This window comes from Mastomys coucha, unplaced genomic scaffold (genome assembly GCF_008632895.1).
Source record: "Mastomys coucha isolate ucsf_1 unplaced genomic scaffold, UCSF_Mcou_1 pScaffold9, whole genome shotgun sequence".
NCBI lineage: Eukaryota > Metazoa > Chordata > Mammalia > Rodentia > Muridae > Mastomys > Mastomys coucha.
The window spans coordinates 16,965,747-16,985,665 of NW_022196915.1; the positions used below are offsets into that span (position 1 = coordinate 16,965,747).

The 19,919-nt window shown below is 42.6% G+C and overlaps 2 protein-coding genes across 2 annotated transcripts in view; one reads left to right on the forward strand and one right to left on the reverse strand.

Annotated features, from left to right (window-relative positions):
• Cacna1d (calcium voltage-gated channel subunit alpha1 D) overlaps positions 1 to 15,080 on the reverse strand; it is a 445,956-nt gene extending 430,876 nt beyond the window's left edge. The window contains exon 1 of the mRNA XM_031361254.1: positions 14,632 to 15,080. The gene's annotated coding sequence lies outside the window, so the exon portion shown is untranslated. The remainder of the gene's footprint in view (positions 1 to 14,631) is intronic.
• Positions 15,081 to 18,100: 3,020 nt separating this feature from the next.
• Positions 18,101 to 19,919, forward strand: part of Dcp1a (decapping mRNA 1A) — a 49,006-nt gene continuing 47,187 nt past the window's right edge. The window contains exon 1 of the mRNA XM_031362616.1: positions 18,101 to 18,363. Within this exon, the coding sequence (XP_031218476.1) occupies positions 18,169 to 18,363 (195 nt within the window). The 5' untranslated portion in view covers positions 18,101 to 18,168. The remainder of the gene's footprint in view (positions 18,364 to 19,919) is intronic.

Sequence of the window (19,919 nt, forward strand, 5' to 3'; positions counted from 1 at the left end):
GATGACCAAGAACCAGAGGTAGGACGGCCCAGAGACCCAGAACAGAACCAATATGAATGAAAAAAAAGTCAATGAAATTATTCCTAATGAGATTCTGCTATACTCATAGATCAGAGTCTAGCCCAGTTGTCATCAAAGGGGCATCATCCAGCAACTGGTGGGAGCAGATGCAGAGACCCACATCCAAACATTAGGTAGAGCTTAGGGAGCCCCACAGAAAATAGGGAAGAAAGATTGTAGGAGCCAGAGGGGTCAACGGCACTACAAGAACACAGCCCACAGAATCAACTAAGAGCTCATGGGGCTCACAGAGACTGAAACACAAACAAACACTAACCCTGTATGGGTCTGAGCTAGGTCCGCTACATATACTCTATGTTTGTGTAGCTTGGCATTCTTGTGAGCCTCCTAACAGTGGAAGGAGGGTGTCTGGCTCTTTTTCCTGTACTTGGGACCCCCTTCCTCCCACTTAGTTGGATATCCACGGGAGGCCTATTCTTTCTGGTTTTTGTTTTTTGTTTTTTTTGTTTTTTTTTTTTTTTAAGGGAAACAGAGGAGGAATTTATATGAGAGAGAGGGGAGGCAGGAGGAGGGACTGGGAGGAGTGGAGGGAGGTGGAATAATGTATGAAAGAATAAAAGATTAAAAAATATTGAGTGCCAGCAGCACATGCCAATAATGCCAGTTCCTAGGAGGATGAGGCACGAGAGGACAGACTCAGCAACAAAGGAAATTGAGACTATTCTGAACTTCAGAAGATTCTGTCAAAATGCATAGTTCAAGAAGGCTTTAGCTAGACGTAGAGACCAATAGTAGAAAGTTTGCCTAGCATGTGTGAAGCTCGCAGTCCAATCCCTTGGGGAAGGAAGACAGACAGACAGACCTAAACAATGGTATGCTCCTGTATGTAATCCCAGAAACTATGAGGGAAGGAGATAGAGGCAGGAGAATAACAAGTTCAAGGCTATCCTTAGCTATATAGAGAGCTGTAGGCCAGCCTGGACTGCAGGATCTCTTGTCTCAAAAATACAAATCAAATTCATTAAATTTTCCATTAAAAATGTAATTCAGAGTCAGTTGTGGGTATGCATGCCTGTAGAGTTACAATAGTAAGACTTTATTTTTAAAAATAATGTTTGGGGGGATGGAGGGTGGGGACATTCTCATGGAGACAGAAGTTTAAGGAGGAGGTATGAGATGTGAAACAGTAGGAGGGTGAATGGGAAGGGGGGATAAAATCTGGAGTGTAAAATAATAAATTAATTAATTAATTAATGTTAACTCAATTTAAAGATATTAAATCGAGTTTGGACCTAGACTATACAGTAATTGCTTAATGCCAATCTTTGCCTACACTAAAAATCAAACCACACAAGGAGTCAGTTTTGTTTCTAGTAAGGAGAAGCCAAATGTACACAGGATTCATTATGTCAATTAGTCATTTACCATGAGACATAAAATAAACTTTGGGGACAGACAGACTTCACCCTGTGGCTTCAGGCAGGCAAAATACTCCCTAAAGAAAATCCTTTCTTCTACTGTTTTTTCAATCAGGGGGTCCTTTTCTGAACAGTCATAAGCCTCCATCCAAGTGAAATCAACACATAGAACCATCATTAAGTAACAGCAAAATAGTATAGCATCTTTCTTCCTTACATAGATAAAGGACTGCCAGGGCCTGGAGAGATGGCGCAGTCGTTAGGAGTACTTGCTGCTCTCCCAGAGGACCTAAGTTCAGTTCCCAACACATCCATCAGGCAGCTCACAGCTACATGTAAAGCAAGCTGCAGAGGGTCTGACACCATCTTATGGTTCGCACGCACTCACACACACACACACACACACACACACACAAGCAAAAATAAAAATAAAGCTTCTAGCCAGGTGACAGTCTCATGTCCCAAGCCAAAGGCTCAAAACAGTAAGTGTTTCAAATATTTCAGAGAGATGAGCCTTCTTTTCACTGTTGAATGAGATTGGGGGCGGGGGTGGGGTGGGGGGGACAGACACAACTGTAATGCAAATGGAATTCTCTCACCTCTGAGACCTTTTGTCTCTTGTCCCCAACACCAACTCTGCTTTACCTCTCAAAGGTAAGCACTTCTCTAATATGAATGCCCTCTCCACTGAGTGCTAAGAGGAAATAGAAGACTGTGGTATAGAGATTACACACTTGAGCAAACTTTCAGAACCACACAAAAGCTCCTCCCACGGAGGGGCAGCAGATGTTAACAGAGAAGAGAAGGATGTTGGATCTGCTTCTTTGATCAAAAATAGTTTCCCATTGGTTGTCTATTGCTCTTGTTGTTGGTACACTTCAACAAAAACCTCAGTCATGAGATCATAAGACCTGCTGTGACTTACCCAGTTCCCACTGAACTAGGGTTAGCTTTGTTTCGAAAACTATTATTTTGTGTGAATTAGTATTTTTACGTGCATGTATGTATGTGGACCACAAGAATATCTGGTGCCTTCAAAGGCCAGAAAAGTGTCAGATCCCCTGGGACTAGAGGTAGATGGTTGTGAACTGCCTTGTTGGTGCTGGGAACCAAACTTGGGTCATCTGCAAGAGCAGCAAGTGCCCTTAAGCATTGAGCCATCTCTGTGTTATTTAGCGTATAAGAAGGCTGTAATAATACAGCCCTTACTTTTCTTCAATTTCTAGTCTAAAAACAAACTCCAAATTCAGATTCAGATTCTCTTATTTACTTCTTTCTTAGTAAATAGTCCTGACTAATGAGCATGGAAAGCCATTCTCCAAATCCATCGGCTGTGAAAAGCAGGCTTCACTGGCCTGCCTTCCCTATCTGATTGTACTGTTCCTGGATTTTAGAAGTCCATCTGGAAAAAAACATGCCTAAGAAAAATTGCTGTCACTCTGTGCTGGACCAGCTCACTGGGTGCTTCCTGTTACCTAGCAATATGCATTTGTCCTTGGCTAACAAATGTCCTCACTTTTTCACACAGATGCACAGACTCAGCGTTTTTTTCAGTCCTAACCTGATATCCTTTCTCTTAGCAGCTGGCATGTGTTAAGAGGCACTTGAGGGCCGTGGGTTGTGAAGTATGGGAAGTGTGAACCGCAGTGCCCCCATCTACTGCTCAGACAGAAGTGAAGGTGTCCGAATAGCCACCCAAGAGACATGAGGCAGGGGTTTGCAAGAAGGCTGAACTGTATTCCAGAAACAGGCATTTCAGCTTACCGTGTTTTCCACCTAGTGCCAGGAGCTGTGCTAGGCGCCTCCTACTTGTTATACAAGTCCACCCCTATGGTCCAGCCATGGGGAAGAGGACCTCATTATTGAATGAACCCTGATGTTAATTTGCTTATATTTTCCTAACTTGGGCAAATTTTTCAATGTCCTAGGATGTGGTTATTTTTAATCCTGTAGCTTTTGAATGAGAAAACAGATCTAGAGAAGCTATGTGGCTTCTCCTAAGCTGCCAGCCATCAGGTGGAGGGATCCAATTCAGACTTAGAAAGCTTTGGTGCTGGGTATCTGAAAGCCATTAGTGAGATGAGATGCTGCCTTACTCTGTGTCTTGGTTAGGGTTTTACTGCTATGAACAGACACCATGACCAATGCAAGTCATTTAATTGAGGCTGGCTTACAGGTTCAGAGGTTCAATCCATTATCATCAAGATGGGAGCATAGCAGCATCCAGGTAGGCATGGTGCAGGAGGAGCTGAGAGTTTTACATCTTCATCTGAAGGCTGCTAGGATGAAGGTCTTAAATCCCACACCCACAGTGGCACACTTCCTCCAACAAGGCCACACCTACTCCAACAGGGCCACACCTTCTAATAGAGCTACTTCCTGGGCTGAGCATATTCAAACCATCACAGTCTGTCAAATAGGGGGAAGAGAAAAATATTCTTTCCAAGAATGTCCTAAGAATTACTATTCAAGGGACACGTATGGTGGTATATACCTGCAACCTATGAATTTGGGAGGTAAAGGCAAGAGGAACAGAAGTTCAAAGTCATCCTCAACTACATAAGAGAATCAAAGCCATCCTGTGCTATATGAGACCCTGTCTAAAAAAAAAAAAAAAAAAAAAAAAAAAAAAACAAAAAAACTCCACTGGAGAAACTACAATCAGCAAGTTAGTAAAGTCCTTGCCTCAAAAATAGGAAGGCTTGAGTTCAATCCCTAGCACCCATGCAGAAATGTCAGGTATGGTGACACATATGTACACACTCAGAACCCTAGTACTGGCTGGGGAGGTGAGGACTGGAGGATTCCCAGAGCTCGTTGGCCAGCTAGACTGGCTTAGCTAATTGGTAATGTTTGGGCCAAAGAGGTGGATGTCACTTCTAAAGATGACACTAAGATTGTTAACTGGCTTACACATATATGTACATTCATGCACACTCAATTGCTCTCTCTCTTATACATATACATACACACACACACACACACACATATACATACATACACACACAAACATATATACCCACACATACATAAATATGCACATATGCATTTTGAAACATTTTTAAAGATGTTTTGCATGTGTGTGTGTATGTGTGTGTGTGTGTGTGTGTGTACATATGCATGCTCAGTGCCTAGGGAGGGCATAGGATTCCCTAGAACTAGAGTTACAGACTATTGTGAGCCACCATGTGGGTAATGAGAACCAAAACTGGGTCCTCTGCAAGAATAGCAAGTGCTCTTAACCTTTGGGCCATCTCTCCAGCCCTGTAATGCACTTTTTTTAAGAGAAAAAAATATTATTCAGGAACATCACCCCAAAGAGAACCTGTGTGCTTTTCTCTTAAACAAAAGCATAAAGAAAAATGAGATTTGGCTTTTTCTGCTCTCAGCTCTCTCACCCTCATCCCTAATCTGTCCCTGCTGCTCCCTCCCCTAGGATGGCTTCCCTGAGGGATCAGCTAGTCCGGTGGTTCTCAACCTGTGGGTCGCTACCCCTTTGGGAGGGGTCACAGATCATATATTTACATTATGATTCCTAACAGTAGCAAAATTACAGTTATAAAATAACAACAAAAATAATGTTATGGTTAGGGTCACCACAGCATGAGGAACTGTACTAAAGGGTCACGGCATTGGGAAGGCTGAGCAGCACTACTCTAGACACTTATCACCAGTATTATGTCCTTAGACTTACTGTGCACTGCTTTGTAATGCTGGTTTTCCCTTTTTGACAACTCCTAATTACCTTCATGAGCAAAGAAGTACCAAGAAGAAGGCAAAAAGCAAAGATACTAGCTAGTCACAGATTGGATCAGCAGCTCCCTAGATATCCAGAATTAGCTCCATTAAAAAAAAAAAAAAAGGACTAAACCCAGCACAAAGCAAAGCAAGATCCAGACACGACATTCAGAGTTAAATCAATGGGGTATCTCCTTCAGAAAAACTTCCCAAAGTTCCTTTGCAACCTGATAAAGTTTTATGGAGACTATTTGTCTTGGTTAGTGTTTCCATTGCTGTGAAGAGACACCAGGGCCAAGGCAACTCTTACAAGGACAACATTTAATTGTGGCTGGCTTACAGGTTCAGAGATTCAGTTTATTATCATCAAGGGGGGAGCATGGCAGCGTCCAGGCAGGATGGTGCAGGAGGAGCTGAGAGTTCTACATCTTCATCTGAAAGCAGCCAGGAGAGGACTGCCTCTTTCAGGCGGTTAGAAAGAGGGTCTCAAAGCCCACCCCCACAATGACACACTTCTTCCAACAAGCCACACCCCTACTCCAAATGGCCACACCTCCTAACACAGCCACTCCTTGGGCCAACCATATTCAAAACCACCATACTACTGTTCATTCATTTCTCCTTTCTTGCTCCACAACCCAGCTCCATTACTCTGACAGCACAAAACCAAAACCATCTTTCATACTTTGGTAGACTATTCACCATGAATGATGGAGTAGCTGGGGTAGTGTACATATTGCCTTGGAATGGTCCTCTAGATCACCATGATTTTATTTGAATTGGTTTATGGTGCTAAGTGATACCTAGAAAGCCAAAGAGCTGAGATCCCAGTTCAGCCTGTGGATAACGAGGCTAACAGCTCGTTAACATAACAACTAATGTTCAGTCTAGTTTGCTGCCTATTCCTTTGCTTTAACTATGTTTTCATGCCTCCGATACTTAATGCCTCAACCTGGCAAGGTTAGTTAGGCAACCTGGGGCCTACGAGGAGGCACTTGGGTCATGGGTATGGAGAATGTAAGTGGGTTCTTGTGGGATAGGTGAGCAATCTTGAGCATCTAGCCCTTTGTCCACTCTTATGTATAGCCTTCTATTTTTCTCACCATGAGCTGAAATAGTGTGAGGCCCTCTGCAGGTGTGGCCAGTCTATCCAGCCTCCAGAAATACAAACCAGGATATCCCTCTTGTCTGTTCAGGTTACCCAATCTCCTGCACTCTGTTAAGACTTTGGGGGACTTGGTTTAAAATCAGTAACTTAGCATATGCATGTCCATGATGGTGACAGTTTTAATAAAACTGAATTCAAAACCTATGTAGGAACTGAAAGGAACATGGGCCTGTTGTTTCCCCTCCACTTTCAAAATGCTATTTTCTCCTCATCATTGTTTAGGAGATAGGGAACCCCAAAGCAGAAGATGATGAAGAGGCCACCGTAGCCATAGCCAATGACTGTGTTTTGTCCCTGCGGTCCTGTGGATGAGGTAGATCTAGTATATGTGGATTTACTATGGTCTGAAAGGTTGTTATTCCTCAAAATTCTTAAATTAAAACTTAATCCTTCCGGGTAATGGTGGTGCATATCTTTAACCCCAGAAGCAGTGAAACTCTGAGTTGCAGGCCAGCCTGGTATGCAGAGCAGTCGCAGGCCAGCCAAGGCTACATAGTAACATGCTGTCAGAACAATCCCCAAAGCAGCAATGTTTGGAGGTGGGGCATCTGGGAGGTGATAAGGGCATGAGTGAATGGAATTAGAACCCTAATTTTAAAAAGCTGGGATGCATTAGAACCTTAATAAAAGAGGCCTGAGAGAGAACTTTTTCATCATGCTAACAGGTTGACCCTCCACCAACCTTAAAAAGAAAGATAAATTTATCAACTTTGCCTCTGAAAACTGTTTCTGCTATACAGTCACCAGTTTGCAAGGACAGAAATCCAAGGTGTGGATCTTTTTATAGTTAATGATATATTTTTAAAAGACCTTTCTCTTCCTATCAGAAAAGATGCTATTCAAACTTTGAAAAAGCAATCAGTACCTTTGAGAAGAAGAAAGACTCCTTGCTCCTCTTGAGAAGGCATGATAAGACACAACACTAAAATTACACATCTGAAGCTGAGCATGGTGGCTTCTAGGTGGACTCTCCACACTCAGGACGCTGAGCAGCAAGAGCATCTCAAGTTCAAGGACAGCCTAGACTGCATAGTGAGTTCCAGGCCAACCTAAAGTACAGAGTAAGGCTCTGTCTCAAAATAAGAAAATATTCAGTGACAATTCCATTCTGCTGATCTATTGTTAGATTAGAAGCTACAAGGCTCCGTTTCTTTGGTATGACAGATGTCTCAGTGGCTTTCCACCAATAGTTGAACCTCAAACATTTAAGAATTCTGTTTACATAGGACTAAGATACATCTCAGAGGAAAGAGTGTCTGCCTAGCGCATGAGGCCTTGGGCTCAATCCCCAGTAGTGCCAAAAGGAAAACAAACAAACAAAACAAAAAAATAAACAAACAAACAAAAAAACCACAAACAGTTCAGTGGGTACAAGCAGGCAACCCCAGTAGTCATGCAGAAAGGCAGGCATGGTGGTATCTGCCTGTAATCTCAGCACCGGGAGGCAGAGGATGGAGAACGTGGGGTGAAGGGGTGCTCACTGGCCAGCCTGTCTACCAGTCAGTAAATGTGAGGTTCAGTGAGAGATCCTATCTCAGAGACTAAGGTAAAGAACGATAGAAGACATTGGTATTGACCTCTGGCCTTCACAGGCATACCTGCACATACATGGCACACACTCATGTATACAACACATGTGCGCAAAGAATTTAAAAATAAAAAAAGGCAGGGTGGTGGTGGCGCACACCTTTAATCCCAGCAGAGGCAGAGGCAGAGGCAGGCAGATTTCTGAGTTCAAGGCCAGCATGGTCTACAGAGTGAGTTCCAGGACAACCAGGGATATACAGAGAAACCTTGTCTCAATAAATAAATAAATAAATAAATAAATAAATAGAATTTTGTGTATGTTCCATTATTACAAACTAAGGATGGGTATATTTTTTTCCACTCAAGTCTCAGTTCTCAGTAGAGATTGAGCTCAAGCAGACAAAAGGAAGGTGTGAAACTATGTGGTTCTCCTGTGCTTCATTGTTGCACACTGAGAGCCCATCAAGGGAAAGAGAGGAAACAGAGTCACTGAAAAGGAAACAACTTCTCTACCAGAAAGCAGCCATTTATGTCAACAACACTTCAGGCACATTTACCTTTACAAATAAGAAATTCCAGTTCCACAAAACTTCTTAAGACAAAGCTGCATATACTACTAAACAGTTCTCTTAACTTCTTTTTGACATTGAACATTATAGAAATAAATGTAGTTTTAGAACATTCCTCAAAAAAATAAATAAAAGACTGAGAAATGTCTAAATGTTAAAGAAACATTAACAAGTGCCTTTTCCAAAAAGCTTTTTTTATGAAAAAATTTTGGTAGTTTTTAGCTGCTAGAATATTTTATACAGTAACTATCCTGTATCTTTCAAATAAGTTTACTGGAAAGGCATTTATATGGTATATTCAAACATGTGGGGAACAGAAAACATAATTCTATTTGGTCCTTATTTTAACATTACCTTTATACCATCTGCTCCTGGATTTTCAGCAAAAATGTTCTTGGTGGTTGTAAATCTTCATCTTTGCAAATGGTTTCTAGAGCTTCTGAAGGCATTGTGCAAGAGTAAGCACAAAGTGAGAGGCGTGGGACGACACAGGAGAGCAGGTATTTTATTACATTCCTGCCCCAGATCATTGTTTCTAGGAGGTGATAGCATACATTTTTAATCCTTCTTCTGTTCTTGAGCAATGTAAAGAGAACCACTAGCCTGACCTAGTTAAGTCTGTTATCACAGTAGTGGAGATAACCTTATTGTGCAAGAGAAATTGGTTATTCTATTATATTTTAAGTCAGTGCTTATTGGATGGCAAAGCATAATTTATGCCCTTCTCCTTATATGTGAATACTGGACTCCTCTTCAAGGTCTAGAACAGGTACTCTTCCTTAAGTTCAAGGCTACAGGCAACATACAGGTGAGCAAAATTTTTTTTTCATATTATGACAGTTCCACTGTGATACAATGCCACAGAATTGTACCATCTCAGTAACTCAAAGTGAGCTTTAATACATCCTGTTTCACATTAATTTATGTCAGTGCAAGTGAGTTAGAAAAAGAATTTTCTAAATCTTGTACTCCCAGGATAAATTAATTCAAGCTAAACAAAATATGCTTACTCCAAAAAAATATCATATGACTGGTTCGTCTAAGAAAGATTCCACACATCTTATATCGGCTTTGCTCCAAGTAAACCTATGTTAAAAATCCAAATTAAGACAGAAAAAAAAATTGAGTATGTAAAGAACGAGACACTGTGATTTTATCTCAGAGTAGTAGAGTATGGTGAAGATAAATAAGTCAACCTATCCGAGTTCTTGGGCAAATTCAATCCATAGGCATCCAACAGCTTGTCAATAGGCCGTGGATCTGACGATCAGTCTTCAGCTAAAACTCATTAAGTGAATTAAAAACAAATGTTAGACAAATCATGTTAATTTGGTTAGGAAAACAAATGTTGTTAAGCGTGTAACGGATGTGTAAAACTTGGGACACAAGAAGACTCTGAACAGAGGAAGTGTAAGCGACCGTTCTTCGGAGCCAAGGGAGGAGCCTGCAGTTTCCAGAACTGACACAGAAAAACGGCACCTTTAATCACATTCTCCCTACCGTGTTCTCTTAGAAACACATTTTAATTTGCCTGAGGAAAAAGGAGAGTCAAAGGTATTCTGAGAGTGTCTGTGGCGTCGACATGGAAAAGCAAATTTTAAATGACAACCTCCCCCTCTGCTTAGCAGATTGCCTCATGATGCAAATGCAAAATCAATTGCTTAATGGGGTAGACAGAATTTTTTTCTCTCTTTAGCCACTTTATGACTCTGCAAATCTGTGGCTGCAACTAATTGTAAATGCAGATCTATGACTGGAGTTCTTTGCAAATGTTGACTTATTGTCAAAGCAATATGTTCTGGTAAGTCATTTGCTTAATTTCTATTTCACTTCAGAGTGGACTTTTTTTTCTTGGTGGTTGGGGTTTTTTTGCTTGTTTGTTTTTGTGATAGGGTCTCTCTGTGTATTCCTGGCTGGCATGGAACTTGCTCTGTAGACTAGGCTAGCCCTAAACTCAGAGAGCTGCCTACTTCAGCTTCCTGGCTGGGATTACAGGTGTGCACCACTCTGCCCAACCAGAGTAGGGGTTTGATGCCGAATTTCTTAACAATTTGAGTAAAAAGGAGGCCCAACATGTATATACCTCAAACCTAACAGGCCTCCCTTCACTCAGAGCAGCTGGAGAAGGACACTCCCTTGCCCCACGCTGGCGCCTCCACGTGCTGACTCAGGTTCACAGTCTTTACTTCCTACGTTATGAGGTCCTTTAGAGCCTCACCACTGTAGCCTGTCCCCACTAAAGGAAGGAGATATAAGAAATATGGAAGGCCATGGGCTCTTCACCTCCTCTCACAGTCACAGAATTGGGCCACAGGAGCCACATCTAAACCAAAGAAGCTGCCTATCACAATGGAAAAAGACGAGCAGACCTGTCCTTGGCCTGAAATCAATCTCTGCCATAGGCAAGTCAACCAGTTTCCTCATGCCTTGGGACTCTTTTCTTTCTATGCAGGTGACAATTCTGTATATAGTCTCTATATTGAGAGCTTATTAACATATGTAACTGTGCACCATCTTGGTGACGGTCTGTCAGCTGACTGTGTTGCTATTATTTAGGACAATGCTGTGACACTGCTGGCAGACACATTCTGTTGGGTTAAGTGACAGTAAAAAGCATAAGTTTCCACTTTTCTATCAAAAGTACTATGTGAAGTGTAATTTTGCCTGGAAATCAGTGGATCAAGAAAATGGTGTTCTAATGTTGTCTTATCTTCTTTCTGTCTTTCCCATGCCCCCAGCCTTACCCTGTGTGTGTGTGTGTGTGTGTGTGTGTGTGTGTGTGTGTGTATACGTGTTGTGAGGCGTGCACATAGTGTCAAAGTCAGTGGTCAACTTAGGGTATACTTCTTCAAGTGCCATATACCTTGTGTTCTTTGATGTTTTGTTTAAGAGATTTCAGTACAGAGTCTCAGCACTTATCAACAAAGTTAGACTCACCCAGGAATGTGTATAGGTCTCTCAAAGGAGAGTCACCCCCACTTTGTATTTTGAAATGGTGTCTCTTGTTGGCCTGGAGTTCATCTAGACAGACTGAGCCAGCTAGCCCCAGGGATCTACCTGTCTCTGTCTCCCTGTAGCTGGGACTATGAACATGAGCCACTAGGCTCAGGGTTTTTTTTTAACTCGAGTTCTGAAATGGAACTCAGGTCCTCATGCTTTGAAGACAGACACTTTGCTGATTGAGCTGTCTCCCCAGTAACAAAACATGAATTTCTACTCCAAAACCAACAGCCTAGACCACTTCACATAGCAGAACTCTAATTCTTAACTTTAACACTTATCACCTTTTAAAAAAAAAAAAAAAAACTATACTTGAATGCAGTAGGCATGGTACCTGTAGTTCCAACTACTTTAGAAACTGAGGTGGAAACAATATGATCATCCCAAGCAAAAAAAATGTGGAACCCCATATTAAAAAGCAAAACACTTTTATAAAATACTTTAAAATACAAAAGCTCGACACCTTAAGAGGATATGAAATAATCACTCTTAAGTATCCTGTAAGGACTAAATTATGAACCTCATAATAAGCTTGCAACCTCTTAGATAACAATCACACAGATGGAATTAAAACAGGCACCAGTGAGGAGCAGCACAGGGGTAACAAGTTTCACTCACATGTAGGTGGTGTAATTCAAGAGCGAGCCACACAGAATGGTAGCAAGAACATGATCTACCTGGACACCAGAGCTAAAAAAGACACAAATCCCACCTCAGCAAATGAATAGTGAGGTGACCTTGGGAAAGCTAGCTTTCAATTCTCTTCTCAAAAATAAAAACAGAAATAGGCAGATACTTTGAGAATAAGCCTTAAAAAATTTTAAGCAGGGGAACTGGGGTGAGACAGATAAAGGGAAAAGGAGACAAAAATCACACGTGGGGAAAGGTGATGTATTGAAAGGGGGCTGAGTGGCTGCGCTGGGCTACATTAGAAATAGCATGTTTGCTTTCAGAAAGCATGCAAGCCAAGAGTAAAAATATGTTAGTACAAGTGAATCAGGCATCAAGATAAGCAAAAACCTTGCTAGAGCTAAAATTACTGTCTCTTCTCTTGAATTTTTATTATCACAGGTAGATAATGAACGCTTCTGGGTGTGGTGGGGATCGTCACCTTTGCTCCCAGCACTGAGAACCCCGAACCGAACCAGGAGGAATAAGAGTTGATAGCTACCTGTGGGGAAACTCTGCTAATTAAGGTCAATCTCTACCATTGATAGGATAGCCTTCTGGGGCTCAGCACATAATGGAAGACTTCCTTCATTAGTGGGCCTTCTCCTCCTCTGACCTTGTCTAGGGAATTCTAAGCTCACACATATGCCTCTACCTGAAGAATGCCACATAGCCTCAATTAGATTACAGGACCAATTTCCTTTCTCCAGTTAAGAACCTGTTCAGCCAGCACCTGAGATTCCTGAAATGCTTCCCTGTGTGAGACATTCTGGATACCCTAAGCCCCCAGCCAATGACCTTTGCCTATTCTGTATGTTCCTATTCTTAGTCCCCAAAACTTTATAAGCCTTGAATCACGCTAAGTTGATCTGGCTACTGAATGCTGCTCCCAGTATGGTCATTCACTGTATGTACTCAAGGCTTCTGAACCTTCCTACCCTCCCACCCCCACCCCCACTCTGATCCCTTTGTCCTTGTGGACTGAATCAGCCGACAATGCACAAAGGCAGGGAGACCCACGGGTACCCTAGGCTATATAGCAAGTTGCAGGCCAACTTGAACTATATATAGAGACTTGCTTCAAAAGAGAGGGTGGCGATGCCTAGAAGTATGGCTCAGTGTTTGTCAAACAAGCATAAAGGTCTGAGTTCAATCCCCAGAACCCACATAAAAAACGCAGGCATGGGAGCATGCCTATAATCCCAGTGTTAAGGATGGGAATAGAGGGGAATCCCCAGGGTTCACTGGCCATGCAGCCTAGCCAAACTAGGGAGCTCATGGTTGACTGAGAGACCCTGTCTCAAGAAATAAGAGAGTGAGCAACATCTGATTTCTACCTCTGGGCCCCACATGCACACGCATGAATATCCACTTGCCACATACATGAACATATATGGGGGGAGGGCACACAGAGAGAAAAACAGTAAGAGAGAAGAGTCAGAGATATAGACGGGGGCAAGTAACGGGTGTGGGGAGGGAGGAAAGGTGAGATCATGGTCCCATGAGCAGGCACATCAAACGGAGCGGTATCTCCGAGACCATGGCAAGGCTTCAGGATTTCACACTGGGAAACTGAGAATGCTTAACTCATTAACAAAGTTATACAGATGTTAGCTTTGGAACTGGAAGACAGTTCTCTACTTGGATGATCTGTACTCCAGCATCCTTTGCATAAGACCCTATCATTTACTTTATGCAGACCAGTCTGGCCTCAAACTCACAGTAAATCTGCCGGCCTCTGCCCCAAAAATTCTGTCTCAGAATTCTGAGTAGCTAGAACTACAGTGGTTGCACACCACTACACCCAGCTTGACCCCATACTTTTAAATGGCAATGTCCTAATTTCACTTACGGTTGATGTGACAAAATGTCTTGCCAATTAAAACTGAACATCAGCAAGCAAGTTTCATATTTTACCACAAAGTAGCTCAGCATAGAGGAGGGGTGGGATTGACTGCATTTTTAGTTTCTTTTTTTTTTTAATTATTGCAGCCACGTGTGGAAACACAAACCTGTAATCTCATCATTCAGGAGGCAGAGGCCTTCTGAATCACAAGTTTGAAATCAATCTGATACATATAATTAGTTCAAGACCAGACTAATCTCAAAATAATAACAATAATAACAGGGCTAAGGAATTGGCTCATTAAAAACCTACATTCATAAGGACCTACATTCTAACTTAAGAACTCATATAAAAATGTCAGGTGTGGTGGTAGATTTATAATCCTAGTTCTAGAGAGGCATATATAGGATGTTCTGGGCCTCATCCACCAGCCAGCCCAGCCTAACTGGTGAGTTTCAGGCTAGCTTGGGCTCTTCAGCAAGACCTTGCCTTGAAAGCAAAGCAGCATGCTCTATTTCACAAGTCTAGCCTTGCTTAATCCAAAATAGTGTATTAAGAGGCGTTACATGAGCTTTTCCTGGAGACTTGAACATGCATCTGTTTACTTCCTATAGACACAAACAAGAAACTAAAGAAGTAGTGGTCCCAGCCCCCAGGTCTGACTTGCTTACTTACAGGTGCGTGGATGAAGGATTATCCGCAACAGTTCCTCCCTTGGGCTTCTGCCAGGCCTCGAAGGTAGTCTCTTGACCACTTATGAGTCCTCCCTTCCCTCCAAGGGAATGTGTTAGTGGGTCCAATCTTGTGAGGGTCTCATCAGTAATCACAGCTACTCTGGTTTTAGGACAGCAACAGTTCAATAGTGCATGGGGATCAACATCCCACAACAAAAGGAAATATCTTGGATTATTATTATGTAGAAAAGTCTACATAAGAAAAAAAAGCTAAAGGCAGTATCAGGTGTGTCTCTGAATTCAATACCTAATTTAAAATACTATATGAAGGGCTGGAGAGATTGCTCAACTGTTAAAGGGCCTCTACAGGGGCCTAGACCTTGGCAGGTCCCCAGACCTTAACACAACCAACTCCATGATGGAAATATCATTCAGGCTGGGCAGTGGTGACACACGCCTTTAATCCCAGCACTTGGGAGGCAGAGCCAAGCGGATTTCTGAGTTCGAGGCCAGCCTGGTCTACAAAGTTGAGTTCCAGGACAGCCAGCCTATACAGAGAAACCCTGTCTCAAAAAAAGAAAGAAAGAAAGAAAGAAAGAAAGAAAGAAAGAAAGAAAGAAAGAAAGAAAGAAAGACAGAGAAAAAACAACAACAAAAAAAAATCATTCAGGCTGTGGAACTCAGCACATAGGCAGCACCACCTGTTGCAGGATATTTGAGTACATTGTGAATCCCTAGATTATGTTATTTACTGGGAAAACCTGTTTTTAGTTGTGGTGTGGCTCAGCCTTAGCATACACCTTTAATCCAAGAGCTTTCTGCTTCAATATTATAAACAGGATTAAATAAAGTCAACCATAGGTCAAAAGTTGGAACAAGCAACCAGTTGACAAAAAGTGAACACAGGGTTATTTAGAAAAAAACATAGAGATTAAGAGGGAGTCAGAAGGATGGACTAAAGAGATGAACAGGAAGTAGAAGGGAGGGACATTCAGTTTGAAAGAGGTTTTTAGAGATATGAGAGGGGGAATTTGTTCTGGGATGTCAGCTGAAGAGGAAGGTCAGCTGGGTGCTTTCTCTGCCTCTCTGAGCTAGCCAGCTTTCACCCCAGTATTCTGGCTCCTGCGTCTTCACTGGTAAAATCAAGTGATTGAGATTTTGTTAAAAACAGCTATCTGCCAAAACTAAAACAAAGACCTAAATCATCAAAGTCCATATAGTTCTGGGAAAGTCTCAAAAGGTACTAACCTTGTTTTTTAGCTTCTGTAGTTCTATCTGGCTAACTGTTCTTGTTAACTGAAGTATGTCAACTCAGAATGTGGTTTTTGTACTTAAAAGCTGACCCTGAGAAAGGCTCAGTGCTACACTGGAATCCCAAATACCCAGTGTAGTTGCCAGCCAGCTAATAAAGATTGGTTTTTTTATTGGCTTACACCCATGTCTGAGCAGCCTTCTCTGACAGATAACCCGAGTACTCATGTCTAGAGGTTCACAAATGCCTATCACTTAAGCTCCAATATGCTCAGCCCTCTCTTCTGGTCTCTGCAGACACCCCTGCACACTTATGTCAGCATAAACTTATACCAACACATGTGCACGTATATAAATAAAATCTTAAATAACATACTAAAATTAGCATGCAGAGGGAAACTGAAGGTACAGAAAGTAATGGGCTCCAGCCCTCCACCACTGGGTAAAAGGCAGCCTGAATGTGGAGCAAAGGATCCCAGTATCCCAGAATACTACTTACTAGCGTGGAATTGTGAGCCACTCACTCCTTCTCCTACAGGCTGATAATTCAGCATCATTTAAATGCTAGGTTCCCACCTCACCCTGGACCATGATGCAAATCTCAGCCCTTACTTTACTTTCCCAAAGAACACCTACTCATCTAAAGCACCAGTTCAAACCGCACCCCCTTCTAGAAGCCTTCCTACCTGAAGCCAATGTCAGAAGTCAGCTCAAGACACCCCAAGACCATCATGTTCTTAGCACAGAGATTTATGTGCCCCAGAGGGACAGAGAACATGGATAATGGACAAAGATAAGAGAGAAAAAAAGAGGACAAAGGGGAAGAAAACAACGGGGCAGGGAGGATAGGAGTGAGAGATATTTGGGGAGGGGAAACAACAAAGGGCTGCCTCTGGATGAAAGGGCAGGTGTGGCCCATGGGCAAACGGCTGTTTAAAAAGGGAAAAGGGGAAACCCCACATTAGGATTGTTTAATTTTAATTGGGCATGTTAATTAGGTGAACCAAATGGGGCTTTTGATTGCTGGACTTCAATACTTTGATAGCTGGACCTTAGCAGTCAGCCTCAGGAGAAAGAAGTGGCTAAATTAGGGAATAGACCTATTAGGCTAGTGTTAGGAATATAATCTAACAGTTTTTAGCAAGGCAGAAGGAATAGGGGAGAAGGGCACGGCCTGCCAGAGCCATTCCTGTCACGCTGGAACTGGTTAAGAGTTCCTTCACCACCTTTCCTGGTTCAGACGGAAGTTAGGACTCCATCCTCTGGAATTCAAAGAGAAATGTCTACATGGGGTTGTTTGCTTGCTTTTAGTTTCTCCTAGAGCCAAGAGTTGGAAGCTCGGAAGTGGCAACCACTCTATAAGATCAATGAATGTGACATAAGCGAAGGGTGAATAAACGATAGGTTGCTGTCCCAGCTTTTGTAGTTGCTTCGTGGTTCTGTCGAGAACGTAAAGTTTGCCCTTCCATTAGTATGTAAAACCACAAGCAAGACAAATATGTGACGGTACTTTGAGAAAATGTAAAGTCTATTCCTTCAAAAACATTCATTAGTGCTGAGACATCTTCAATAAAGAAAAACGATGTTTTTTTTTAAGCAACTCAACGAAAACAGGCTGAGCACTTTGCTTTACTTTTTAGTAGTCCTTGGCCCCTTAAGATGCCCAATAAATGTTTTCTTTTTAAAAGCGACCTCCCTATTACTTTAAGTAATAGAAGTCTTTACAGAACAATAGAAATATTTATCTGGGGCTCAGATGAGAAAAAAAGACGAGCAAATGAGGGTAGGCCAAGTCTAGTGTAGTTCCAGGCAGGCTAGTTTGGCTGCTTTGAAACATTTCTTTCAAAAGTTACCAAACTGTTAAGAGTGAAGATGCACCCTGAGGTCGGAAGTAACGTTCAGCATCCCTTCCTCACTTGGTCTGAGTTTTCTAAATGGTGCGTGGAGACCTCACGTCCACAGCAGCAAGCATTTCGATTCTGCGCTGGAACTAGAGATAGAGAATGCGCTGGGGTGCGGCCTCAGTGGTAGGAGTCAGGAACACTCAAGGAACCGGCTCAGATCCCGCCAGGTGAGAGAGGACTCGGGACTATCAGCTCGCCGCGGCTCCACCGCGCAGGCGCGGACGTCTGCCTGTATCTTCCGGCAGAAGCGGACCTAAGAAAATCGGAACCAGGCTCCCAGGGCATAGGAGCAGCGGATGAGATTAGCTGAAGTACCAGTCTCGGCAAGGCCGGGCCGATAGGCGGAAGTACAGGGCTGACTGAGCTGGGGGAACTTTGCCTGGATGGCACTTTCCTGTTCTACAGTCCGCCCCCGCCGGAGGGGCTCGGCTCTGAGATCCAAGATGGAGTTGTTGAGTCGAGCTGAGCAAGAGATGAGTCTGGCGGCCTTGAAACAACACGACCCCTATATCACCAGCATCGCAGACCTCACGGGCCAGGTCGCCCTGTACACTTTCTGCCCCAAAGCCAACCAGTGGGTGAGTGAGGCCCAGCCGAGGAGAACGCCAGCCTGGCCGCTGCCCCCTCTTAAAGGGACCGCGCAGACAGCTTAGGATTGGGGGTGGGGGAGCGAAGCAGAAGTCTAGGACCGCAAAGGCGAGGCTAGAACCTCTCCCAAAGGCCCGTCCAGAGCCAAAGAGGTGACGGGGCACGCGGATTTGGAGGAATGAAGCGGAAGGAGTAGACCAGAGACATAGTAGGGAAATCGGAAGGAAGAGAGGAATGAGGCAGGATCAGTCTTTTGGGGTCGGTTCTGGGGACTTGAGGTTGCATGGGCAGGATACGAGACAAGTTAATTTTTTTTAACAACTGATTGAAAACCTGTGTTTGAGACTTTGAGAACTCTTAGCTACATTATATGTACTTGATAGCAAAATTCACCCCTCTTCCTCCGCCGACCTAAATGTGACCATTTGGATTTGAAGCTTAAAAATCAGTTTCAGGAGTTAGTCCAGCTTTAGTCGAACTACTTTGTATCACCAGAATTTGAGGGAAAATTTCAGGGCTACTTCAGTAAGAATTTGATTCCTTGGAGACGTTTGCAAGAAAAAGAGAACAGTGATGGGAGCTTTAATGGCTCACTTCTGAGTTCTTTTTGGATTTTGTGAGTGGCAGGGAGTTGCAGAAGTTACATTGTCTATTCACTGATTCTAGTAAACCTCAACTCAAAGCACCTGTTTACATGTCCCATTTTCTTGTGATCGCCTTTTCCTTATTTATTCATCCAGCTATAAAAAGCGTCACACTTTTATTTAGTTTTAGAACATTAAAGCACTACACCTGTGCTTAAAACCCGACTAAACTCTGTTGTAGCAAAAGAAAGAATACTGTTATATTTTCTTGTTTTATTTCTTGTAGTATAGAAACTCAAGGCACTGTTCCTCTACCATTGGGCTAAATACCCAACCCAGGTTACAATTTCTTAATCACATTTTCAGGTGTTTATTTTAAAACTCTACCAAATTTGCCTAAGGCAGAGAATGGTTTCTATCCATGATTCCTTTTTTTTTTTTTTTTTTTTTTTTTTTTTTTTTTTTTTTTGGTTTTTCGAGACAGGGTTTCTCTGTATAGCCCTGGCTGTCCTGGAACTCACTCTGTAGACCAGGCTGGCCTCGAACTCAGAAATCCGCCTGCCTCTGCTTCCCAAGCGCTGGGATCAAAGGTGTGCGCCACCACCGCCCGGCCTCTATCCATGATTCTTAACAAAGTTCTGAAAATAATAAATTGTGTTTGGTAACTGCAAAATGTATAACTCCTCAAAATATCCCTAAATTCTCCAAAAATGAAACAAAGTATCTTACAAAAAAATTTCCAGGGCTGGAGAGATGGCTCAGTGAGTAAGAGCACGGACTGCTCTTCCAAAGGTCCTGAGTTCAAATCCCAGCAACCACATGATGGCTCACAATCATCCATAATGAGATCTGACTCCCTCTTCCGGGGTTGTCTGAAGACAGCTACAGTGTACTTACATATAATAAATAAATAAATCTTAAAGAAAAAAAAAGAAAGAAGAGAAAGAAAGAAAGAATGAAAG